This window comes from Oncorhynchus kisutch, linkage group LG23, assembly GCF_002021735.2.
Source record: "Oncorhynchus kisutch isolate 150728-3 linkage group LG23, Okis_V2, whole genome shotgun sequence".
In the NCBI taxonomy this organism is placed as follows: domain Eukaryota; kingdom Metazoa; phylum Chordata; class Actinopteri; order Salmoniformes; family Salmonidae; genus Oncorhynchus; species Oncorhynchus kisutch.
Window position 1 is genome coordinate 17,626,647 of NC_034196.2, and position 27,396 is coordinate 17,654,042.

At 43.2% G+C, this 27,396-nt stretch overlaps 2 protein-coding genes across 13 annotated transcripts in view; both read right to left on the reverse strand.

The window, feature by feature from the left end:
• Positions 1-1,364: 1,364 nt before the first annotated feature.
• Positions 1,365-17,910, reverse strand: LOC109867943 (endothelial differentiation-related factor 1 homolog). Of its 2 annotated transcripts, none has more exons than XM_020457279.2 (5): positions 17,654-17,910; positions 3,188-3,239; positions 2,886-3,046; positions 2,105-2,198; positions 1,365-1,947 (listed from the first exon to the last, which is right to left on the reverse strand). In XM_020457279.2, exons 1-5 carry the CDS (start codon positions 17,729-17,731, stop codon positions 1,886-1,888), a joined length of 447 nt encoding a protein of 148 aa, XP_020312868.1. In that variant the 5' UTR covers positions 17,732-17,910; the 3' UTR covers positions 1,365-1,885. The 2 variants fall into 2 exon arrangements, with proteins under 2 accessions (XP_020312868.1, XP_020312869.1); XM_020457280.2 differs by having other exon boundaries at positions 2,842-3,046; positions 17,654-17,900.
• A 6,181-nt stretch (positions 17,911-24,091) lies between these two features.
• Positions 24,092-27,396, reverse strand: part of prrc2b (proline-rich coiled-coil 2B) — a 34,282-nt gene continuing 30,977 nt past the window's right edge. For 9 of the 11 annotated variants that reach the window (XM_020457553.2, XM_020457554.2, XM_020457555.2 and 6 more), the window contains one exon: positions 24,092-26,453. In XM_020457553.2, coding sequence (XP_020313142.1) covers positions 26,328-26,453 — 126 coding nt within the window. In that variant the 3' untranslated portion in view covers positions 24,092-26,327. The remainder of the gene's footprint in view (positions 26,454-27,396) is intronic. The other 2 variants (XM_020457558.2, XM_031802292.1) reach the window with 1 other exon arrangement.

Consider the following 27,396-nt stretch of genomic DNA (forward strand, 5'->3'; position numbering starts at 1 on the left):
CAAAACCAATTGTATGCCTTACGAAAACATATTTTCTAAACATTCAGAAAGAGTATTTGGTATTTCATTTTGGATCCACATTAGCTGTTGCGAAAGCCGCTGCTACTCTTCCTGGGGTCCACACAGAACATGAAACATAATATATAATATATAGAACATTAACAGACAACAGTTCAAGGACAGAGCTACATACATTTAAAAACAGCACACATAGCCTACATAGATAAAAATATCTAGGTCAAATAGGGGAGAGGCGTTATGCTGTAAGGTTTGCTTTATCCGTTTTAAACCAGGTTTGCTGTTCATTTGAGCAATAGGAGATGGGAGTTCCATGCAATAATGGCTCTATATAATACTGTACGCTTTCTTGAATTTGGGGACTATGAAAAGACCCCTGGTGGCATGTCTGGTGGGGAAATTGTGTGTGAGCTATTAATTGACTTTGCAAACTATTTAGAATTTAACACGTTTCTTATAAAAATAAGTGATGCAGTCAGTCACAGTAAAAACATTATTACGGACAGACCTCTTCCCCACCATTGAATCTATATGTTTTGACCATGACACAGTTTACAATCTAAGGTAACAATGAGTAAACTCATATCTTGGAACAGCACCTTCAATGGGAAGTATTGAACAAGTATTGAGAACCTTTGATGTTGGATGTGTTGAACACTGATCGACCCCAGAAGAAAAGCATAGAAAATATTGGTTGTTTTAAATACATTGTACATCAGGGGAAGGCAACTAGATAAGACCTTTCAAACAAGTCCTTTGGAAAAAAAATTGCCCTGCTAGATCTGCCCCGGTCAACTGTAAGTGCTATTATTGTGAAGTGGAAACGTCTAGGATCAACAACGGCTCAGCTGCGACGTGGTAGACCACACAAGCTCAAACTGCCTCTGGAAGCAACGTCAGCACAAGAAAAGTAGAGGCTGTTATAGCAAAGGGAGGACCAAGTCCATATTAATGGCCATCATTTCCGAATGAGATGTTCGACGAGCAGGTGTCCACATACACTACATGACTAAAAGCATGTTATTCTTTCCCATTTGTGAGAATATTGTAAACAAATTTCCTAAATTAAACTAATCTTTAGTCAAATTCCTGGTGATTTTAGTCTTTTAAAACCAGAAAATCACCCCCTCAATTTTCTGGGGCCTGCAGGCCGTCTGTTGCCGACCCGTTGTACATCAATTGTACAACCTGAGTTCACAGGGCCAATGTGTCAGATTGGTTTAATTACCCCTAGTAACATTACAAGACGCCAAAACATCTTATTTCAAGGTCTTCTCTAATAAAAAACTGCAGATAACATAACACATTCTATTTTCAAAATTACCAACAGATGACACACACAAAAGTAAACTGTCAAACTTTATTTGAAGATCAAAACCAAGCTACAGCAGTAGGACATGTCCATATCGTAGTGACACAATATGCAAAGTGTGTGAAAAGGCTGCAATCAAGCACGTTCAAAATGGTTAAAAAGAACATGTTCAGAGAAAAATGTATGTTAAGAGTCTATGCACATGGCCATGGTAAAATTCACCTTGTCTGTTTCAACCATCCTCCAAAAAAGTTAAAGAAAAACAATTCATTTCAGAGCACTTTTGGTTAGCACGTTTTGCAATGCATTCAGTCATTCATTCATTGATTATAAGAAGTAATTTGTGATGATTTGTCTGTATATGCAGCTTGCAACGTGGTGGATCACCAGGTCCTGTAGCAGGACACAGGTGGAGGTCAGCCCAGGTAGAGGAGGGTGATAGGGGAGAGAGGGGGGTTTGGAGAGTTAAGGAAGGCAGGGTCATAGCTGGAGTAGGAAGGTGGGGATAGAGATGGGGGACAGGGGGAAGGGGGGGCTGATTTCGAGGCTTTGTCCTCATTTCTTCTTTGGTTTTGCCTCCAGAGGCAGTCCAATATCTTTCCCGCGCAGCTTCAAACCTGAGAACAAAAAGTTGTGACGTCAGACAAACACGGACCAATGGTAAAATTAAAAGTACTGATGAATAAGGTGGCATTACGCTACTCTGAAACATCATAAAACATAGGGGTTGATTATTAACAATGTCAGTGACAGTCTGTCCCAGATTCCACTCACCGATTGCTCTCTCAATTTTGCCCATGACCTGATTGTTGGGAATTGCTTTTCCACACTCATAGTCTGCGATGACCTGAGGCTTCTCATTAATTTTCTGAAAGTCAAAGCCAAAAGAGACATCAGAAGAAATCAGTGACCTAAAAACATGATATTTAGACCTACAGTCAAAAACTGTTGAAATGTCAGTCAGAGGCCATCTCATTTAAGCTACATACACACATGATTAGATGCATCTCGGAAGTGTCCTCCTGTCCTCATCTACAGCTGTACAGATGTGAATGTATTGGACAGTTTTCACCTACCCTGTGTTTTCAGATGAGTACAGATGTAGAGAAGACGAGGAGAGTAAGCCACAGAAATTCTGACTACAGAAATGCACCAATGTCCTTATGCTGTGGTATTCAAAGTCGGGGGGAGCTGCAGTGGGGTCCCCCCCCAAAATAAAACATGAATACATATGAATAGTACAGATTATTGTATGGGGTAATATACAAACGATTTTGAGAAAGATCATTAAAAAAAATTGCAAATATATTTAATGGTTTCTTTTCATTTTGATATGGGATTAAAATGTAACGAAGGGTTATTTGTTAATGAAAAAATCTAAGATGTACCAATTTTAAGGTTGTGTCATAATATTTGGGGTGGGGTGGTCACAAAAAGTTACTGCAAAAAACATTGGGTCCCCAGAAATTCTGGCTGAAAAATTGGGGTCCTCACTGAAAAACGTTTAATACCTCTGTCCTAATGAGTCATGTGGGTCTGCAGCAGCTTTACTCACAGTGGCCAGATCTTTCTGGGTGAGGCCACTGTTCTGGCGGCCCTGCTGGATAACCTTTCCCACCTCCAGGGAGACCCTCAGGTGCTGCAGCTCCTCTGTCTCCCGGTCCAGCTTGGCAGTGTTCTTGGTCACCAGGTGCTGCTTGTTCTGCCCTGCAGACCCTGTGGACACAGATGAATTGGCGTGGTTAGTAAACAAGCCATGACATAATTTCATTCAGAAATCAATCCATCATGTTCCAGACCTCCAAGTAGGGGAGATGGTGGATTGCACATGAATTGCTATTTATAATAAAGGCTTACATTTCTTGGTAGTATCGAGGTCTTCTCCACGTCTCTGTGCAGCTGTGATAGCCTAGAGATAACATAGTACATTATTCAACACTTTACTATACCATTCCATAACAAAGGGATACATTTAGCTAGTATAGATGAGTAGTCCAGGACAGAGTGCGGATACAACACACAATCCAAACACAAGCCAGCTACAAAAATGTTTTTAAATGGTGTTAATTAACAAAAAAATACATATATTTTCAGTCTCCTGATTTTTTTTTCTTCTTTTCAGTCTCCTGAGGGGGAAAGGTGTTGTGGTGCCCTCTTCACAACTGTCTTGGTGTGCTTGGACCATGATGGTGTCCACATCACCAAGGAACTTGAAACTCTAGACCTGTTCCACTACAGCCCTGTCGATGTTAATGGGGGCCTGTTCGGCCCGCCTTTTCCTGTAGTCCACGATCATCTCCAATGTCTTGCTCACATTGAGGGAGAGGTAGTTGTCCTGGCAGTGTGTCTCAGACCTCCTCCCTATAGGCTGTCTCATCATTGTCAGTGATCAGGCCTACCACTGTTGTGTCGTCCGCAAACTTAATGATGGTGCAGGGGGGTCATGCTTGGCCACGCAGTCGTGGGTGAACAGGGAGTACAGGAGGGGACTAAGCACGCACCTCTGTGTTGAGGATCAGCGTGGCGGATGTGTTGTTACGTACCCTTACCACCTGGGGGTGGCCGTCAGGAAGTCCAGGATCCAGTTGCAGAGGGAGGCGTTTGGTCCCAGGGACCTTAGCTTAGTGATGAGCTTTGTGGGCACTATGGTGTTGAACGTTGAGATGTCAATGAAAAGCATTCTCACATACATTTGAAGTCGGAAGTTTACATAGTTTACATAGGTTGGAGTCATTAAAACTCGTTTTTCAATCACTCCAGACATTTCTTGTTAACAAACTACAGTTTTGGTAAGTCGGTTAGGACATCTACTTTGTGCATGACACACGTAATTCTTCCAACAATTGTTTACAGACAGATTATTTCACTGTATCACAAATCCAGTGGATCAGAAGTTTACATACACTAAGTTGACTGTGCCTTTAACTTCTTGGATATAGGGGGCGCTATTTTAATTTTTGGATGAAAAACGTTCCCGTTTTAAACCAGATATTTTGTCACGAAAAGATGCTCGACTATGCATATAATTGACAGCTTTGGAAAGAAAACACTGACGTTTCCAAAACTGCAAAGATATTGTCTGTGAGTGCCACAGAACTGATGTTACAGAAAAAACAGATAAAAATCCAATCAGGAAGTGCCGCATTTTTTAAAACCGCCTCATGGCAATGACTCCTTATATGGCTGTGAATGGGCCACGACTGAGCTTAGTCTTTCTGTCGCTTCCCCAACGTGTCAACAGCATTGTGACGTTTTTGTAGGCATATCATTGGAAGATTGACCATAAGAGACTACATCTACCAGGTGGTCGCTTGGTGTCCTCCGTTGCAATTATTGCGTAATCTCCAGCTGCAGTATTTTTTCGTTTGCTTCTGATGACAAGAGAACCTCCACCACTGATAGATTATTGAATAGATATGTGAAAAACACCTTGAGGATGGATCCTAAACAACGTTTGCCATGTTTCTGTCGATATTATGGAGCAAATTGCGAAAAAAGTTTGGCGGTATAGTTTAAGTATTTTCGGTAGATTTCTCAGCCAAGCAGGATGAACAAATGTGACGTTTGTCGCCTTCAAAAATATTCTTTTTGGAAAAAAAGGAACATTTGCTATCTAACTGGGAGTCTCCTGAGTGAAAGCATATGAAGTTCTTCAAAGGTAAATGATTTAGTTTGGTTGCTTTTCTTATTTTTGTGAAAATGTTGCCTGCTGCCAGCACGGCCTAGCATAGCATTATGCCATGCTAAACTTACACAAATGCTTGTCTAGCGTTGGCTGTAACGCATATTTAGAAAATCTGAGATGACAGTGTTAACAAAAGGCTAAGCTTGTATTTGAATATATTTATTTCATTTCATTTGCGATTTTCATGAATAGAAAAAGTTGCGTTATGGTAATGCGCTTGATGCTATGATTATGCTCCCGGATACGAGATTGCTCGTCGCCAGAGGTTAAACAGCTTGGAAAATTCCAGAAAATGTCATGTCTTTAGAAGCTTCCGATAGACCAATTGACTTAATTTGAGTCAATTGGAGGTATACCTGTGGATGTATTTCAAGGCCTACCTTCAAACTCATTGCCTCTTTGCCTGACATCGTGGGAAATTCTAAAGAAATCAGCAAAGTCCCTAGAAAAAAAAGTCAAGAAAATAAATTGTAGACCTACACAAGTCTGGTTCATCCTTGGGAGCAATTTCCAAATGCCTGAAAGTACCACGTTAATCTGTACAAACAATAGTACGCAAGTATAAACACCATGGGACCACGCAGCCATCATACCGCTCAGGAAGGAGACACGAACGTACTTGTGTGAAAAGTGAAAATCAATCCCAGAACAACAGCAAAGGACCTTATGAAGATGCTGGTAAAACAAGTCCTATATCGACATAACCTGAAAGACCACTCAGCAAGGAAGAAGCCACTACAGAGACGTCACCTGCTTGGCTCACCCTTCTCACCACTGAGTTGGAGGACTACCACTCCATCGTTATGGATCTGGCATTCATTTTGGTGGTGCAACAATCTGAAACTGCCATTGCCGGTTCTGCTTTCACTACCTATTGGCTTCTGCAGTGGAATGTCAGCACATACTGGGGCTCTCAACAGCGGTACTGTAGCCTCTGCGGTTGTCCATCCCACCCTTCCTGCATCCTGTCTGCCCCGATGCCAGTAGCCGCTAATGCATCCCCCACACTGCCTCTGCTTGTTACGCGGCTCCACTTCTGGCTGCCCCCCCTCCCTCCAATGTCCTGGTTACATTTTCCTTAAACTCACACTTCGGCACCTGCTCACACCCTCTGCCAGTGACCAACTCTCCACCACCAGTCCCACTGGTCCTGTGACTGCCATTCCCAGAGTCTCACCTTCCATCCCTTCCAGCAATGAACACTGACATCTCAGCCAGTTACTTGCCGCTCCTCTCATCTCAGCCATCTTAACACGCCGCTCCTTCTGAGCCATTATTAAATCAGGTTCCATTGCCTCGGCAATGGTTCCAATCTGAGACTAAATCATCCCTGTATGGCTATCCTGCTGACCAATTCATTGGACACTCCTTACGCATCGGAGCTGCATCCATGGCATCAACACCATACAACTCCCCGGACGCTGGTCCTCTCAAGCCTATCATTCCTACATCTGCTCACCTCAACAGCCCACAACATGCTCATCTTTCAGAACCTGCATTAACTCAAGTCCTACCTCATTTCACAGACAGTCTACCTCACACACAGAATCCTACCCAATCAGCCAAAAGCAGATTAGCTCACCAACTGAGCCTGAATCACCAAGGTCTTTTTTTCTCCTTGCGACTATCGCTTCTGCTTGCTCTCCTGATGTTTAAGGTTGGGTCACTGTGGGCATCTCATCCATACGCTTGTACTACCTGAACTATAAATCGCCAATGACACGGCACCTGCGGTCCAGAACAGTGCATTTCCTCTCAATGGTCTGACTACCTTGGAAATAGTTTTGGCGATTGCCATCACCACAGCAGCCTAACTACCATGGCTTGATGACATCTGAGACTCCAAGCAAAACTCGACATAGTAGGGTTAGACTGATGACATTCAATCGATTATCGTGATATTTGACATTGAAGATATATTGTGAAGTGAAAGACAACTGCGATTTTGATTTGTAAATGTAAAAGTAATGAATTAGGCTGCATCTACAATGCATTTATAAATTATTCAGACCTTTTCCACATTGTAAATTTATTAAATAAATTTAAAAAAAATCACAATCTACACATCTTATCAAATGTATTAAACATAACTTATTTACATATCTATTCAGACCCTTTGCCGTGAGACTCAATTGAGCTCAGGTGCATCCTGTTTCCATTGATCATCCTTGATGTTTCTACAACTTGTCAATTGAATGGGACATCATTTGGAAAGGCACACCTGTCTATATAATCTAATTTATTTTTTAAAGCCCTCTAGGTTTCTTCCTAGGTTCTGGCCTTTCTAGGGAGTTTTTCCTAGCCACTGTGCTTCTACACCTGCATTGCTTGCTGTTTGGGGATTTTAGGCTGGGTTTCTGTATAGCACTTTGAGATATCAGCTGATGCTTACAGGCTATGAGGGGTGGCCAGTCCTCTTCTGGCTGTTAAATTCTGTAATGGGAGAGTGGAAGAAGTGAATATTGTCTAATCAACAATGACAAGCCACCCGGGTCTGACAACTTGAATGGAAAATTACTGAGGATAATAGCAGACAATATTGCCATTCCTATTTGCCACATCTTCAATTTAAGCCTACTAGAAATTGTGTGCCCTCAGGCCTGGAGGGAAGCAAGTCATTCCACTTCCTAAGAATAGTAAAGCCCACTTTACTGGCTCAGATAGCCGACCACTGAGCCTGTTACAACCCTTAGTAAACTTCTGGGGGAAGAAAAGTGTTTGACCAGATACAATGCTATTTTACAGTAAATAAATTGACAGACTTTCAGCACATTTATAGGGAAGGACATTCAACAAGCACAGCACTTACACAAATGACTGATTGGCTAAGAGAAAATTATTAAAAAGATTGCAGGGGCTGTTTTAGACTTCAATCATCTGCTGCTGGAAAGCTTTACACCCCCTGCTATGTTGTGGATAGAGTTTCCTGTAATAGAACAGGGTGTTCTTTAATGGAAGCCTCCAACATAATGCAGGTAGAATTAGGAATTCCCCCTTTTCAATCTAATGACATGCCAAGGGCTTTGAGAAATGCCAGTGTCTGTATGCAGATGACTCAACACTGTACATGTCAGCTACCAGAGACTGAAATGACTGCAACACTTAGAGAGCTGCAGTTAGTTTCAGAATGGGTGGCAAGGAATAAGTGTGTCCTAAATAAAAAATAAAAGCATTGTATTTGGGACAAAGTCATTCACTAAACACTAAACCACATCTTCTAATGAATCATGTGGAAGTTGAGGTGACTAAACTGCTTGGAGTTACCCTGGATTGTAAAATGTCATGGTCAAAACATATTGATACAAAAATAGCTAAAATGGGAAGAAGTCAGTCCATAATAAAGCGCTATGCCTTAACAAGGCAGGTCCTACAGGCCCTAGTTTTGTAGCCACAGAGGGACTTAGGAAAATTACAACTGGCTCAGAACAGGGCAGCACGGCTGGCCCTTGGACGTACAGAGAGGGCTAACATTAATTATATGCAAGTCAATCTCATGGCTCAAAGTGGAGGAAAGATTGACTTCACTACTTGTTTTTTTACGAAGGGTTGACAAGCTGAACGCACAGAGCTGTCTGTTTAAACTACTAGCACACAGCTCAGACACCCATGCATACCCCACAAGACATGCCACCAGAGGTCTCATCACAACCCCCAAGTCCAGAATAGACTATGGCAGGCACAGTACTAAACACACACAAAAAAAATCATTTCTTCAGGACCCTGTCTTTCAAAGAATTCGTCAAAATCCAAATAACTTCGTAGATCATTGTAAAGGGTTTAAACACTTTCCCATGCTTGTTCAATAAACCATAAACAATTAATGAACATGCACCTGTGGAACAGTCGTTAAGACACTAACAGCTTACAGGCGGTAGGTAATTAAGGTCACAGTTATTAAAACTTAGGACACTAAAGAGACCTTTCTACTGACTCTGAAAAACACCAAAAGAAAGAAGCCCAGTGTCCCTGCTCATCTTTGTGAACGTGCCTTAGGCATGCTGCAAGAAGGCATGAGGATTGCAGATGTGGTCATGGCAATAAATTACAATGTCCGTACTGTGTGACGCCTAAGACAGCGCTACAGGGAGACAGGACAGACAGCTGATCGTCCTCGCAGTGGCAGACCACGTGTAACAAGATCGGTACATCACACCTGCGGGACAGGTAAAGGATGGCAACAACTGCCCGAGTTACACCAGGAACCCACAATCCCTCCATCAGTGCTAAGACTGTCCCCAATAGGCTGAGAGAGGCTGGACTGAGGGCTTGTAGGCCTGTTGTAAGGCAGGTCCTTACAAGACATCACCGGCAACAACGTAGCCTATGGGCACAAACCCACCGTCGCTGGACCAAACAGGACTGGCAAAAAGTGCTCTTCACTGACGAGTCGTGGTTTTGTCTCACCGGGGGTGATGGTCGCGTTTATCATTGAAGGAATTAGCGTTACACCGAAGCCTGTACTCTGGCACGGGAACGATTTGGAGGTGGAGGGTCCGTCATGGTCTGGGGCGGTGTGTCACAGCATCATCGGACTGAGCTTGTCGTCATTGCAGGCAATCTCAACGCTGTGCTTTACAGGGAAGACATCATTCTCCCTCATGTAGTACCCTTCCTGCAGGCTCATCCTGACATGACCCTCAAGCACGACAATGCCACCAGCCACACTGCTTGTTTTGTGCGTGATTTCCTGCAAGACAGGAATGTCAGTGTTCTGCCATGGTCAGCGAAGAGCCCGGATCTCCATCCCACTGAGCACGTCTGGGACCTGTCGGATCGGAGGCTGAGGGCTAGAGCCAGGGCCTTGGTGAAAGAGTGGGGTAACATCTCACTCGTGAGGTCGAAGTAATTGTCCGTAGCGCTCCAAGACAGGATTGTGTCGAGGCACAGATCTGGGGAAGGATGCCAAACAATTTCTGCAGCATTTCAGGTCCCCAGGAACACAGTGGCTTCCATCATTCTTAAATGGAAGAAGTTTGGAACCACCAAGACTCTTCCTAGAGCTCGCCGCCCAGCCAAACTGAGCAATCGGGGGAGAAGTGCTTTTGTCAAGGAGGTGACCAAGAACCCAATGGTTAGTCTGACAGAGCTAGACGGTTCTCCCATCTGTGGAGATGGGAGAACCTTCCAGAAGGACAACCATCTCTGCAGCACTCCACCAATCAGGCCTTTATGGTAGAGTGGCCAGACAAAAGCCACTCAGTAGAAGGCACATGACAGACTGCTTGGAGTTTGCCAAGAGGCACCTAAAGGACTCTCAGACCATGAGAAACAAGATTCTCTGGTCTCAAACCAAGATTGAAATCTTTGGCATGAATGGCCAAGCATTAAGAGAAAACCTGGCACTATCCCTACGGTGAAGCATGGCGGTGGCAGCATCATGCTGTTTTTTTTTTCAGGGGCAGGGACTGGGAAAATCCAGAAAATCACATTGTAGGATTTTTTATGAATTTATTTGCAAATTATGGTGGAAAATACAGACCTGTAACTTCTTCTTTAAGAGGCTCCTCTGTCCTCAAATCGTTAGCTGTATTAATGGCACCTGTTTGAACTTGTCATCAGTATAAAATACACCTGTCCACAACCTCAAACAGTCACACTCCAAACTCCACTATGGCCAAGACCAAAGAGCTGTCAAAGGACACCAGAAACAAAATTGTAGACCTGCACCAGGCTGGGAAGACTGAATCTGCAATAGGGAGGCAGCTTGGTTTGAAGAAATCAACTGTGGGAGCAATTATTAGGAAATGGAAGACATACAAGACCACTGATAATCTCCCTCGATCTGGGAGATCCCAGAACCACACGGGGGGACCTAGTGAATGACCTGCAGAGAGCTGGGACCAAAGTAACAAAGCCTACCATCAGTAACACACTACGCCGCCAGGGACTCAAATCCTGTAGTGCCAGACGTGTCCCCCTGCTTAAGCCAGTACATGTCCAGGCCCATCTGAAGTTTGCTAGAGAGCATTTGGATGATCCAGAAGAAGATTGGGAGAATGTCATATGGTCAGATGAAACCAAAATATAACTTTTTGGTAAAAACTCGTTTGGAGGACAAAGAATGCTGAGTTGCATCCAATGAACACCATACCTACTGTGAAGCATGGGGGTGGAAACATCATGCTTTGGGGCTGTTTTTCTGCAAAGGGACCAGGATGACTGATCCGTGTAAAGGAAAGAATGAATGGGGCCATGTATCGTGAGATTTTGAGTGAAAACCTCCTTCCATCAGCAAGGGCATTGAAGATGAAACGTGGCTGGGTCTTTCAGCATGACAATGATCCCAAACACATCGCCCGGGCAACGAAGGAGTGGCTTCGTAAGAAGCATTTCAAGGTCCTGGAGTGGCCTAGCCAGTCTCCAGATCTCAACCCCACAGAACATCTTTGGAGGGAGTTGAAAGTCCGTGTTGCCCAGCAACAGCCCCAAAACGTCACTGCTCTAGAGGAGATCTGCATGGAGGAATGGGCCAAAATTGCCGCAAACAGTGTGTGAAAACCTTGTGAAGACTTACAGAAAACATTTGACCTCTGTCATTGCCAACAAAGGGTATATAACAAAGTATTGAGATAAACTTTTGTTATTGACCAAATACTTAATATTCCACCATAATTTGCAAATAAATTCATTAGAAATCCTACAATGTGATTTTCTGGATTTTTTTCCCTCATTTTGTCTGTCATAGTTGAAGTGTACCTATGATGAAAATTACAGGCCTATCATCTTTTTAAGTGGGAGAACTTGCACAATTGGTGGCTGACTAAATACTTTTTGCCCCACTGTAGCTATATTTGCTAAGCTATCCATTTGATAAAAAATGCTGCTAGATAGATTGAAGCTCCTGGGGGAAAGTCATGTAACGTTAGCTAACTCCCATCAGTCAGAGTTCGCTACCTAAGTGGACTGTTCCTAGGTTTCTAGAAAATAACAATATATTTGCTAGCTATATGACTGACTATTGTGAACACTGATGGTTTTGATGCACTTGTGACAAAGTTGGCAAGAAAAATTAGCCTTTTTCCCCCACTGGCAACAGGCTGTGTTTTGGTGTAATTTGGCAAATTTACATGAGTGTTTCAATAGTTAACTAAGTTACTGTACTGACTAGGCTAATTCATGTTGGTGTTGCAATTCAGATGAGGGCTTTAGATCACTAGAAATAAGCATGGAAACCGACCAGGGCCCTATTCATCAAGCATCTGAGTAGGAGCACTGATTTAGGATCAGTTTTGCCTTTTAGATCACAATGAATGTTTACATTGACATGGGGGAGCTGGTCATAGATCACTATTCTGAAGACCCTTTGTGAATATGGGTCGGGTCAGGTAAGAAAGCTGTTGCCCAATACCTTGAACAGCAGTCGCTCACCACAGGACGAGGTATTAGTATCAATGCTTATGAACTGAATATTTGTATGAATTTTCAGACACTAACAAAAGGGTTGAATTGTTCAGCAACATGTGCAGTGCATGCTGACATGGCTTTGGTGATGAAAGCTACAATGCATTTTGTCATCTCTCCATCAGGCCCCTACATGCTGTGACATGGGCTTGAATGGTGACATCTTCTTCAAGCTTTCTGACTGAATACAGGGGCCTTCAGTGGTTCCGGAAGCAAGGGCCTAGTGCTGAGCGATTAGTGCTTTTTGAAGTTGTTTCGATTTATATGGGTTGAATGCTGTAACAGAATAAAACAAAAGTCCCATGATGGTAGTGGCTGCCCACTACTGCTTATCACTTAGTAACATTAAAATATTTAAGTTGTGTAGAGTTTTACATTTCAATCCAAGTCATCTCTATAGAGTTGCTGGCTATGCTGTCTGACAAAAGCACTGTTGTAGTTCTTAAAGTAAAGCATACTTAAGACTGCTGAAAACCAACAATCACTTAAATAATGTATTTTCAGGTAGAGATAATTTGCGAAGCAACAGCGGCTCTATATCCCCTCACGATCACGCATTTTCTTTCTTCCGTAGCAGGAGTAAAAGAAAGACCGGACAAGTAGATGCGCAATGGATTATAGTCATTGTAGGCAATTACCACGTTTTATGTGCTAAACGATGAAGAATATTGGCCTGTTATTGGGGGGGGGGGGCCTCATGAGTTCCGTGTTTGTGGCCCCCACCAAAGTTGCCCATCCTTGATGTTTAAGTTATCAGAGTTAGTAAAAATTTGAAGACCAACATGCCATGAAAAAGTTGTTTTGTAACCGTAGAATAAATTGAATGTTTATTAAAAAAAATGTAATGACATGGCAAGTCACCAAGTCCTAGAGAGATTTACTTATCAAAATGCTGGGGTAAGCCTACACTACACAGCCCTTATTTTAAGTTTCTAAAATCCCTTATGGGAAAAGCGATTGGAAAAGTTTCCCTGTGTGACCGCTAGGTTTTATGGGTATTGAGACTCTTACTGTGGTACTCTATACGAGCAGAAAAAATGTAATGTCATACACGTGGTATGTGATATACCACGGCTGTCAGCCAATCAGAATTCAGGGCTCAAAACACAGTTTTTAAAAAAATCTATTATATTTACAATGTCAGAAAAAAAAGTGACAGATTCATACATATGCTATAGGGCTGTCCCTGCCTAAAAAAAACTAAAGTAGTTTTGTTCTTTTGACCAATTTTTTTTTACATGTATTTTTCCATATATAGTCACACCCTATGTGACTAAATGAAATCAACTATATGCATTGAGTTTGTCTGATGCTTTAAGCTCACGGTTTGATGAAATAAGACAAATGCCTCGAGGGGCCCCAGAGATCTAGATAACCAACCAACCAACAAAAAAACAATCTGACCCAACTATTCTCCTCCTTCTCCTTTCGCAGAGTCTGCCATTACTCTCCCGAAATAGGCGGTAATAGACTACACGAGTCTGCCACCTTTCATGTGGGAAGCCAATTTATCTTACCATTTCTACCGATCTGTGTGCCAGTTAAGGTTAATATGCACATTTTTGTGAAAGTTATTTAATTTATAATAATGTCTTCATATCTCAATCATTGCCATGTGGTTAATCAAAATTCTATCCAAATGAAAAAGAAACCTAAAAAGGTAACTTTAATTGCCAGCCTACATAGCTGCAAGTAGAAAATATAATAAATATCCTATAAATCACATCGTTGCAGACAGGCCATGTGTAGTCAGACTTCAAACATTGTATCAACTATTATCTTGGGTCCGGCTGAAGCTTGTGCTAGCGAATTTGCAACATAGCATAAAATATTCTATGCCCTCAGTTTCCATAGTGACACACCCTTCTGTATGCTATTTGCACAAGGTATAAGAAACAGTCATTGACTAGGTCAGGAGTACAAAGTAGCTGAGTACAGGCACCTCAAATGTTCTACTGCTTCAGCTCAAGAGTATTGTGGAGCACTTGCACCTAAATATAAACAGCACCAGCACCCAAAATGAGTACCGAAACCTATTTCAGTTAAGCATGGATAAGTAATAAGGTAGGCCAATTTTATGACGTTTCCACTGTATCAGAGCATGACATTTTTCCCTTTCACACTGAGTGGTTGTCAAAAGGGAGAGAGCTGGAAAGACTTTTCTAATACATTGAAGAACTACTGTAAATCAATTCTTATTTACAATGACGGCCTACACTGGCCAAATCTGGGCTATTTGTGAGCCGCCATATGGGACTCCCAGTCACGGCCAGTTGTGATACAGCCTGGAATCGAACCAGGGTGTCTGTAGTGACGCCTCAAGCACTGAGATGCAGTGCCTTAAGACCGCTGCGCCACTCGGGAGCCCAAACCAGAGTTCAAGTAAAAGACATCTCAACATCAACTGTTCAGAGGAGACTGCATCAGGCCTTCATGGTCAAATTGCTACAAAGAAACCATTACTAAAGGACACCAATAAGAAGAAACCTGCTTGGGCCAAGAAACACGAGCAATGGACAGACCGGTGGAAATCTGTCCTTTGGTCTGAGGAATCCAACCACCGGTTCCAACCACCGTGTCTTTGTGAACTGCAGAGTAGGTGAACGGATGATCTCCGCGTGTGTGGTTCCCACCGTGAAGCATGGAGGTGATGGTATGGTGCTTTGCTGATTTATTTAGAATTTGACCAAGGAGAGATGGAGTGTTGCATCAGATGACCTGGCCTCCACAAGCACCCGACCTCAGCCCAGTTAAGATGGTTTAGGATGAGTTGGACCGCTCATGAAGGAGTGAAGGAAAAGCAGCCACAAGTGCTCAGCATGTGTGGGAACTCCTTCAAGACTGTTGGAAAAGCATTCCTCAAAGCTGGTTGAGAGAATGCTTAGAGTGTGCAAAGCTGTCATCAAGGCAAAGGGTGGCTACTTTGAAGAATATAAAATATATTTTGATTTGTTTAACACTTTGGTTACTACATGATTCCATATCAGTTATTTAATTGTTGATGTCTTCACTATTATTCTACAATGTAGAAAATAGTACAAATAAAGAAATACCCTTGAATGAGTAGGTGTCCAAACTTTGACTTGTACTGTGTGTGTGCGAGCGTTACTGCTCGACTCAAAACAATCTCCGCCAATCAACAGACTAACAACCAAACAATCAAATAATTGTGGGCAGCACTAATATGCACTACTTGTTTGGGGGATTTTAAAGTGAAACATGGCCTTTAAGATAAAGAATGAACAAATTCAGAAGAGGACTAGTCTTGAATGCACCCACTAACTAGCTGCCTTGAAAGCAGCTCCCTAATGTAGCAACTCAACAAGCACCAGCTGCTTCTAATTGCCAATCAGCCTAGCCAAACTCATGTTAACATTCCATCCATTAAACCATCAGATGTAAAGTCCCCTTTTTAGAGGACCTGCGTGGTTCTGGCCGACATTTACGCTTATAAAATCTATCTGTGGACACCGTAGATTGTAATGGCTGGCAGTGAGAAATAGCTCTGGTTTCCACCAAGACAGTATATTTTCAGAGCCTGTGTGACTTAGGATGTCAAATCTGAAACCACATTACGCTGGAATGTTCCCCCTACCATTTCATTTACTTTTCCGACTGACTGTCCATAAACTCCTGGCTGAACCCTACATCACAGCCAATGACAAAGCACATGCCTGCAATCATTACTACGTAGCGCAGCAGGAGAGAGTGGTTTCCTCATGGTTATACATTCAGAGATCGATTATAGCCATTCACCTAAAATATTTTTCATTTTTAAACAGAAAACACAAACGGACAAGATTAATATGAGATGAAGGGCAAGTTCCTAACAACTTCAGGAAGCCAAGCTATAGTAATTTGACATTCACAGCAATGGGGGCAGAAGTTTCGATTAAGAGTGACCTTTGGAAAAGATGCACCTTTTCTCTAACACTAAACATACAACTGTATTTTACAGTTGTGGAATCTTAGTTTTTATAAATTTGATTATACTACACTGAACAAAAATATAAACGCTACATGCAACAATTTCAAAAATTGTACTGAGTTTACAGTTAATTTCAGGAAATGTATTAATTAGGCCCTAATCTATAGATTTCACAAGGACGGGCAGGAGCGCAGCCATGGGCGGGCCTGGGAGGGTATAGGCCTACCCACTTGGGACCCAGACCCACCCACTGCGGAGCCAGGCCCAGCCAATCAGAATGACTTTTCCCCCACAAAAGGACTTTATTGCAGACATAAATACACCCCCCCCCCCGATTCCGCAGGTGAAGCTGGATGGAGATCCTGGGGTGGTGTGGGTCCGCGTGGTTTGCGACTGAGGCAAGTTGGAAGTAGTGCCAATTCTCTAAAATGACATTGAGACAAATTATGGTAGAGAAATTAACCTTCAATTCTCTGGCAACAGCTCTGGTAGACATTCCTGCAGTCAGCATGCCAATTGCACACTCCCCCAATTTGAGACATCTGTGGCATTGAGTTGTGTGACAACTGCATATTTGAGTGGCCTTTTATTGTCCCCAGCACAAGCTGCACTTGTATAATGATCATGCTGTTTAATCAGCTTCTTGCTATGCCATACCTGTCAGGTGGATGGATTATTTTAGCTCACTAAACATGAGAACGCTAAATGTTGCACTTATTTTTGTTTAGTATATATTTGAAAGCTTATTTCAAGCCTTATTCATACAGTTTTGTTGTAGGAAATTCATAAAATATTACATGTATCAAATTTGTAACGTTACTTGTGTGCTCAAGTGAGTACACCTCGGCAATAACCATTTTCACCAGAAAGGTGAGATTACCCTTGGAGTATGCAGCATTACTAGATATTATGGCCCTGATAGTATCTAAATCATTATTTGGGGGGATTATGCAGATTCACATTTCGATTGCATTCAGTTACATTTAACTGGTTAACTCAATTACACCGATTTCCATGTTTGGTCCTTAACCAAAGCGAATAAAAATATTAATCGACGTTAGACAAATGACTAGCTAGATGAAAACCCACAGTCGTTTCCTGTCCACGTCGATCGTTTTAACTATCGACCAGGAAATTCCAAAGAGAAGCGAGAAGGTTGTCCCCCGGGATGTATAATATTAGTAAGGTTGCCTGCAGGCAGTGACCGTGTGTAGCCAACATGGGCTCAGTGGTTGGATTCAACCGCATGTTCACATGTTGGCTAATGTTAGCTGCTATAGCTAACGCTAGCTGACTAACCGTACTGTACCTGCTTAGATTTGGCCTGGGCAGCAGTCGGACCCTTCTTCCTCAACACAGTCACAGTGTCCCAGTCGCTTTCTGCCATTTTCCCCAGGAATTATTACCTTAACCTTACGACAATAACTATATATACAAATATAAACCTATCCGTCGGGGGGTATTGAAACGATAGCTGGCGACGTAAGGCTTACTTTGCTACGCTGACAAATTACGGAGTCATTGAGAGGGTTCGTTATGGTTTTACTCCGGTGGGAGGAGTTTAACTGGGTGAAAGTTGAATGCATTCGTTTTGGAACCAGACTGCCCCGGGCGTGAGCCGGGTGCCGTTCAAAGCCAACGACGAAGTATGTTCAAAACAAAAGTGACTTAATTAATCACGTGGAGTAATGAGTAGTATTCTGCGTTTTCACATGCAAAATTGATTGCTTTGATAACTCTATCTGCCTTTCCAATGAAAACTAGTTTGACAATTCAAATATATATTTTATGGAAAAAAATGTGTTTCTGAACGATGCACATTGTTGAAACATTACCGAGCGCCGCAGACGACGGTTCGATTTGAGAAGGGCGCTCTTCCCTTAAAGCTTTTGACCGTCCTCGTCATGGGCCATAGACCGGTACCGCGCGTCTCAGTATAATCGAATACGCCCACTATAGTAAAGACTCACCCGTCAGTGACTCACCGACGCGTCTTCCAATTCCAAAACTTTATTGAAACAACCTCGTTAACAGGTAAATAACAGAGCTACAGGGCCCTCTTCTGTTGGAAAGTGCCTGAGAACCCAAGGAAATGTCCATGTTCCAGTCAATGATGTGTGTATATATACAGTAACTCATTGCATATACCTTGATACTACACAATATCCCTCATTCATAATGATGTTACTATACAATGTTACTATGCAATGATGTTACTATACAATTCCCACTTCAATGGGTTGAAAACGAGTCCTGTATCAACATAACCTGAAAGGCCGCCGAGCAAGGAAGAAGCCACTGCTCCAAAACCGCCATAAAAAAGCCAGACTATTGTTTGCAACTGCACATGGGGACAAAGATTGTACTTTTTGGAGAAATGTCCTCTGGTCTGATGAAACAAAAATAGAACTGTTTGGCCATAATGACCATCGTTATGTTTGGAGGAGAAAGGGGGAGCTGCAAGCTGAAGAATACCATCCCAACCTTGAAGCACGGGGGTGGCAGCAACATGTTGTTAGGGTGCTTTGCTGCAGGAGGGACTGGTGCACTTCACAAAATAGATGGCATCACGAGGAGGAAAATTCTGAGGATATATTGAAGCAACATCTCAAGACATCAGTCTTGAAGTTAAAGCTTGGTCGCAAATGGGTCTTCCAAATGGACAATGACCCAAAGTGTACTTCCAAAGTTGTTGCAAAAGGGCTTAAGGACAACAAAGTCAAGGTAGCAAGGCCTACAAACCTGATTCAATTACAACAGCTCTGTCATAAATAATGGGCCACAATTCACCCAACTTATTGTGGGAAGCTTGTGGAAGGCTAACCGAAACGTTTGACCCAAGTTAAACAATTTCAAGGCAATGCTACCAAATACTAATGGAGTGTATGTAAACTTCTGACCCACTGAGAATGTGATGAAAGAAATAAAAGCTGAAATAAATCATACTCTACTATTCAACATTCGACATTTCACATTCTTAAAATAAAGTGGTGATCCTAACTGACCTAAGACAGGGAATTTTTACTAGGATTAAATGTTAGGATTTGTGAAAAACTGAGTTTAAATGTATTTGGCTAAAGTTTATGTAAACTTACGACTTCAACTGTAAGTATTCAGAACCTTTTTTCAGTTCAAGTCCGGGCTCTGGCTGGGCCACTCAAGGACATTCAGAGACTTGTCCTGAAGCTACTTCTGCGTTGTCTTTGCTGTGTGCTTAGGGTCATTGTCCTATTGGAAGGTGAACCTTCGCCCCAGTCTGAGGTCCTGAGCACCCTGGAGCAGGTTTTCATCAAGGACCTCTCTGTACTTTATAATGTTCATCTTTCCCTCGATCCTGACTGGTCTACCAGTCCCTGCTGCCGAAAAACACCCCCACGGCATGGTGCTGCCACCACCATGTTTCACCGTAGGGATGGTAGCATGTTTCCTCCAGATGTGACGCTTGGTATTCAGGTCAAAGAATTCAATCTTTGTTTCATCAGACCAGAGAATATTATTTCTCATGGTCTGAGAGTCTTTCAGTGCCTTTTGGCAAACTCCAAGCGGGCTGTCATGTACCTTTTACTGAGGAGTGGCTTCAGTCTGGCCACTCTACCATAAAGGCCTGATTGGTGGAGTGCTGCAGAGATGGTTGAATTCTGGAAGGTTCTCCCATCTCCACAGAGGAAATCTGGAGCTCTGTCAGAGTGACCATCGGGTTTCTTTGTCATCTCCCTGACCAAGGCCCTTCTCACCCGATTTCTCGGTCTGGCCGGGCGGCCAGCTCTAGGAAGAGTCTTGGTGGTTCCAAACTTCTTCCATTTAAGAAAGATGAAGGCCACTAACTTCTTGGGGACCGTCAATGCTGCAGGCATTATTTGGTACCCTTCCACACATCTGTGCCTCAACACAATCCTGTCTCGGAGCTCTACGGACAATTCCTTCGACCTCATGGCATGGTTTTTGCTCTGACATGCACTGTCAACTGTGGGATGTTATATAGACAGTTGTGTGCCTTTCCTAATCATGTCAATTTAATTTACCACAGGTGGAATCCGTGACAGTACCACCCCCCTGAAGCACTGCACCAGCAGCGGGACAACACCGGCCTCTGGGACGACCACAGGGACGCAGTGCGGGTCGATCAAGGCAATGACGGTGAAAATCCCTGGTCAGCAAAGCTTCTAGGATGTCCACCGCAGGACCCCAACGCCGCCCTTCTGGGCCATACTCCTTCCAGTCGATGAGGTACTGGAGAAGCCCCATCTAACACCCCAAATCCAGGACTTCACGGACCGACCTCGATGTCTAGAGGAGGAGGCAGGGCATCACTGGGTCCAGCCTCAGCGAGGGGACTAGGCACCACTGGCCTGATGAGAGACACATGAATAGTTGGGTTAATGCGATAATCAGCAGGGAGTTGCAAATGGTACATTCATTTATTAACCCTCCTCATGACTTTAAACGGCCCCACAAACCACGTGCTCAGCACCCGGCAGGGCAGGCGGAGGGGCAGGTTCTGGGTGGAGAGCCAAATCCGGTCACCTGGAGAGAAAACAGGTGCCTCACTGCGGTGGCGGTCAGCCTGTTCCTTGTGCCGACGCACGGCCCGCTGGAGACGATTGTGTGCAGCGTTCCAGATCTCCTCAGCGCACCGAAAACACTCGTCCACCGCAGGGGCCTCGGTCTGGCTCAGATGCCAAGTTGCCAGGGCCGGCTGATACACCTTTCCAGTGCGTGTTGGGGTGAGGTTAGTGGAGGAGTGGCGAAGGGAATTCTGCCCAAGGTAGAAAATCCACCCACTCCCCCGGATGGGCCTGACAGTAACACCTCAGGAACCTGCCCACTTCCTGATTGACCCTCTCCGCCTGCCCATTTGCTTGAGGATGGTACCCGGAGGTGAGACTGACCATGACCCCCCAGGCGTTCCATGAACGCTTTCCATACGCGTGAGGTGAAATGAGGGCCACGATCTGACACAGTGTCCTCCGGGATCCCGTAGTGCCAGAAGACATACATAAAAAGAGCCTCCGCGGTTTGCATGGCCGACGGGAGCCCATTCAGAGGAAGGAGGCGACATTACGAGATACTCTCAAATCTGCAGCTAAAATCCTAATTGGAAGCTTTTGGAGATACTCGTAATGCCCCGTGGTCGTGGAAAAGACCGTTTTCCATTCGTCGCTTACACGAATGCGCACCAGATTGTAGGCACTCCTCAAGTCCAGTTTCGTGAAGTACTGCGCCCCGTGCTTTTGTTCGATGATGGTTGGGATGAGGGGTAAAGGATAGCTGAACATAATTGTGGCTTTTTTCAGTTGTTCGATAATCAATGCAGGGGTGCAGTCCCCCATCTTTCTTCTTAACAGTCTCCTCTCGGACCAGGAAATAACAGGGTTATGCCAACTCAACCAGGGGAGACCTAAAACAACGGGGTGCGTGGGGGTGTCTATAATCAAAAAGGTGATCTGTTCTAAATTATTGTCATGGGTCAGCAGAGAAACGGGAACAGGGATGTGATGTACAAGCCCTGTCCCTATTGGACGAATATCCAGGGTTTGAACCGGAATGGGTGACTAAGGGAACAAAAGGAATGCGTAATGCAGAGGCCGTTGAGCTATCTAAAAGATTCTCGGCAGCTCCGGAATCAATCAGAGCTAACGGGAGTGAGGGGCTAGGATATTCAGGGAATCTAATGGGAAAACACACTGGTTGAGTTGACAGAAAAGGAGAGGAGATCTTGCATCCTCCCTGGGTTGGAGCAGGGCAATTCCCTGGCTTGTCACCTCCTCGCCTATTAGTGGATAGAGGGCAGGTCGGGGAGAAATTACCCCTTTCTCCACAGTAGGAGCAGAGGCCCAGATTCCTCCTTCTCCTAAGCGCTGCCTCGGGTAAAAGTGCAGAGCACACCTCCATCGGCTCTGGCCACAGAGCAGGTGTAGCCATGGGCTCCGGATTCCACGCTGGTCGTCAGAACCACAGGAGGTTGTCCAACCGGATCGCCATGCTGATGAGCTGGTCGAGTGACAGGTTATCATCACGGCAGGCTCACTCCATCTGTACCTCCTCCCGCAGTCCGCTGCGTAAAACGGTGATCAAAGTCAACTCGTTCCATCCGGTGGAGGCCCCGACGGTCCGGAACTCCAGGGCGAACTCCGAGGGGGTCCTAGATCCCAGGTGTAGTCTGAGTAGGCACTCACCCCCCTCTAGGCCCTCCACAGGATGATCAAACACCGAGCGGAAGAGGAGGGTGAAGTGCTCTTAGGACTCGACCTCGGGTCCACCTGTTTCCCGCTGTCTCCATTAGATGGGTTGATTATTCTGTCCCGTTGTATAATGATAGGAGACAGGTGCAGGAATACACATTTTCTTTTGTATTTCACTACCCAAAATGGCGTATGTCATGAACATGACGGGGATGAAGCCCAAAACAAACCCATATATATATAAAAAAAACACAGGGCTGTAACCCAAACAAAGAGCGAGGTGTTAACCTCTAATAAATAGACAGGACGAGACCCGTAATAATAAGTGCACGCTAACACAGTAACACGCAAGCCAATACAACAGAGCACAGGTACTCACAAGACCAACGAACATGGAACAGAGGGCACATACATACACATACTAATCAGGAGGAATGGGAACCAGGTGTGCGTAATGAGACAAGACAGTCCTGGGTTGGTGGTAATGAATCCAGTTCAGTGACGCCTAGAAGGCCAGTGACATAGACCTCCCGAGCTGGTGAAAGGACTGAAGCAGCAGTACCAGGGTGAGCCGTGACAATTATGGGGTATTGTGTGGAGATTGCTGAGGATTTGTATTTATTTCATCCATTTTAGAATAAGGCTGTAACGTAACAAAATGTGGAAAAAGTTCAAAAGGCACTGTATATATATATATATATATACTTCACAGAAAATGAGAAATCTTCGGTTCATCATGCAGCTTTTGTACTTCTCGAGTAGGCGAAAGGATGATTCCTCAGTGTGTGATATCAACTGTCAAACATGTAGGAGGAAGCGTGATGGTCTGGGGCTCTCTTGCTGGATCCAGAGTCGGGGACTTGCAGAGTGAGTGGCACCCTGAACCACAACAGCTACCACAGCATTTTGCAGCGCCATGCAATACGCTCTGGTGTACGCCTAGTTGGTCAGGGGTTCATCCTACAGCAAGATAATGACCCAGAACATACCTCCAGGCTATGTGGTTCATCCTACAGCAAGATAATGACCCAAAACATACCTCCAGACTGTCAGAACTACCTAGAAAAGACAGTAGGCTTCAAATCATGGAATGACCAGCAGTCTCCAGACTTAAAACACCATTGAGCTGGTTTAGGATGAACTGGGCAGAAGGGTGAAGGCAAAGCAACCTACAAGTACAAAACCTTTGTGGGAACTTCTGCTACAGTGTTGGGAAGAACTTTCCGAACAATATTTATTTACATTGTAGTAAGAATGCCACAAGTGTGTTTGGTTACGTCTGCAAAAGATGGCTACTTTGGTGAGTCAAAAGTAAAAATGTGTTAAGAAATCATGCAATCATTTTGTTTTTGTCTCCAATTGTTTGTTCTATGCTTTAATTTCAGAGTACAATTAGACATAAAACTGTGAATTTCAATAAAAACTGGAAAAATGGTGTTCTAAAACTTTTGACCAATAAAGTGTATATATATATATATATATATTCATTCATTCATTCCCCACACAAGCCAATACATTGCTCATCCAATTGACAGACTTGAATACAAATTTAACAAGGACAAGGGTTTTGAAAAAGCACAACTGCTTTATTTTTTCTCTCAATAAGGAAAGGGCGATTATGATCACATATCTGAAAGGATAAACATCAGGTAGGATAAATAGACAGTATGATCAGTTCCAGAGTGAACAGGTCCTCTGACAAATGAAGTATGTATCCTAAAAGTACCAACAAAAAAAGCTTCAGGACGATATCTTGGTGTAGGTACAGTAATGAGTGAAGACGAGAGCAGGCGGAAACCAAATTAAGTTTCTCATGTGTGTATAAGACGTTTCAGTGTACACCTTCCAGTCTGTCCAAAAAGCACAGTAGAGATGGGCAATAAGCCAATCCACAAGTGAAAGCAGTCCACCCTGTGAGAACATCATAGTGACCTTTGAAACACTTACCCTTTTGTTAGTGATACAATATATGACTCAAACATATGATTTTAGACTCCCACCCTCCCCGACTGACCGTAACTCTGAATATAGTTGAACAGGTATGCATCATGTACAGACGTCAGTGAAACACTGCCATAAAAGACGAGTCTGAACATGTTGTAGTGTCATGGAGCATTAATACGCAGAAACATTTATAACCAGTTATGACATTGGAATAGTAAGTTTCAAAATGAGTGCCCCCTTTTTTTTTTTTTATCACAGATGCCAACAGTTCATATTATTTTTCTAACAAAATGCTTTAATATTTCCTTCTTCAGAGAGCCCAAAACAACTGCAGCGTTCACCAAAAAACCTACATCAAAGTAAAAAGTACATCAATTCATCAAGCAATTCTAAACACCCTCTTTTGTCGTGAAATTGTAACATAAAAATAGATATTTGGACCCTGATTGAGAGTTAGGCTGCGTTTATTGCTAGCGCCACCCCAGAGGCCTTACATGGTGCTGAATGTTCACTAGAGGTGTGCCTACTCATTCCTTCACTAACCCCTCCACCTTTCCATCGAGTTGTGTTAAAAAAACAAAAAAACAATAGAGAAGTGTTTAATAGCTCTAGGAGCAAAAGCACTATAGGAGAGGGAATATAAAAGCACTTGACATGTATCAGATGTGAATTCAGATTCCAGCAACTCATTACAACCAAAAGGATAGCAATAAAAAGCAACATTTCAATCAACTGTTGAGATCGTACAGTAAGTCAATGAAGCCTGTCGTCACTCCCAAACACTATAGATACTCCCTAACACTATAGAATAAACCACATTTTTTGCCAGTTCGGTTGATCAAAACCTCACACTACGGCAGCAGTGTCCGCTGTCTTTTGAAATGTTGCGATAGGGTCCTGAATTAGGCTCTACAATTAACACACATTCAGCACATCACATGCACACACTGCATCAATGCTAGGATAGCTTCAAATGAGGCAAGATGATGATTTCTCTAAAATGTCCTAGTTTTTGCTTCTGTTTACAAAACACATAGGAGAGAGAGACAAAACAAAAGCAAAAAAACAGCCTTCAAAAAAAATAACGGAAACATTTTCTAAAAATCGAAGCAGTTTTGTCACAGTTCTGTGTGAAGTACCCCAGGGGTCTCTGAGGGCGACACGCCCCAATTCACACCTTTCCATGTTTACACACAATGATGTCCTTAAAATCTGTATTTGAAGTCCTTTAATAGAGCAAACAGGCGATGATTACTTTAAAAAAAAATATTAAAACTACCAGCAAAAATCTTCAAAAAGTGAAGGAAAAGGACACGTTTGATTTTTTACGCTTACAGATTTGCTTTCTTGTGGTGACATGTCAAGTGTCTGCCTCCTCTACTGGGCTATAGTCCAAAAAAGTAGTGTGGCAAAAACGGGGTGAACTAGGAGTGAACGATCTGCAGGAGCTGTTCGTTTCCTTTTTTGGATGCAGAGCAACACAGAAAACGTGCATTTATTTCAGATTTTTTTGTTACCGTTCTTCTCTCACAAAAAGGACAATGTTAATAAATAAGGAGAACCTTGAGTCTGCTTATACACACACACACACACACACACACACACACACACACACACACACACACACACGGTGTTTAATAATAATAATAAGTGTCCGGTTCTGATAGTTCGGGGAGTTGGTACAGTATGCCTGCTTGCTCCTTAGTTTGGCGCCCGATCTGGGGGTTGGCAATAGAGGCTGGTAGGTGGGTTGAAAGAGGGTGCACGGGGTTGTGTCTTCCAGGGGCAGGTTGGGTGGAGGTTGAAGGTCCGTTGCTATGCCTTGCCCTCCACTTTGACAGCCTGGGGTTTGATGGCTCAGGTGCATGGTGCTGGTTTGCCCTGCCAGCCGGGAAGGGACTCCTGGAGTTTGCTGGTCATCAGGCCCCACGACAGTGCCTTCCCCTCACCCACCAGCTGGCGCCCATTTCGCAGGGCTTTACTCTAAAAGACACACATGAGAAGCGCAAGGATAACATTTCATATCTTTTTCAAGTGGACAACAAAACAATAACACTAATGTCACCAAGGAGGGAAATAGTTAAACCAATCTCATTTCAAAGCGGTCTAATAGCCAGAATTAGACACCATTAGAAAAAAAGCTATTATCAAGCATTCTGTTTGTTTTGCTAGTATTATGCAGGGAGAAGATGAATACAGTATGTGTGTAACATTTCAACACCAGAGCATTCATGTAAGAACTGCTTGCTGTGTGTAAAGAACATGACCCTCTTATATCCAAGTTGTAAATATTACAGGTAAATATGTAGGATATTTGATTTACAGCATTTATTTATCACCTATGACATTTTCTTTGTGCATTTAATTGTGTTCATGTAATGATATGGGATTGTATGTGTAATTTGTATGTGTAATTTGTTTTGTGCATATAATTGTGATAATGTACTGATATGTGATTTAGTATTTCTTTCCTTTTGTTTCCATAAATGCCCATCTAGAGACGGGTGTTAAATTAGCGTAAACTAGAAACACCCCTGCAATGCATCGGACGATTGTTTGTTCAATGTCTTTGTACTGGTCCCTATCCAAATATACCAGTAAATGATACTACGTGCCTACGAGATTAGGCTACCTATGTCTATGAGCACCATTTGATTAAATACAGTTCCCTAGGTAAGTTTAAAGACAAGTTAATCTTGTGATGAGAATTTTTTTACCTCAAGTACCATATTACTGGTTATGACACAATATGTTCATTATTAATTACAATAGTTCATAGCAGTGCATCCAGTTGAGTTCATTCAGAGCCATATATAGTCTGTTCAGGGCAACTTTGACAACTAGACACTAGTTGCTTCTTAACAGACATGGAGAGTTGAGTTGCTGACAGTGGTAATTGACGTCACGACACATTTTAACCAATCAA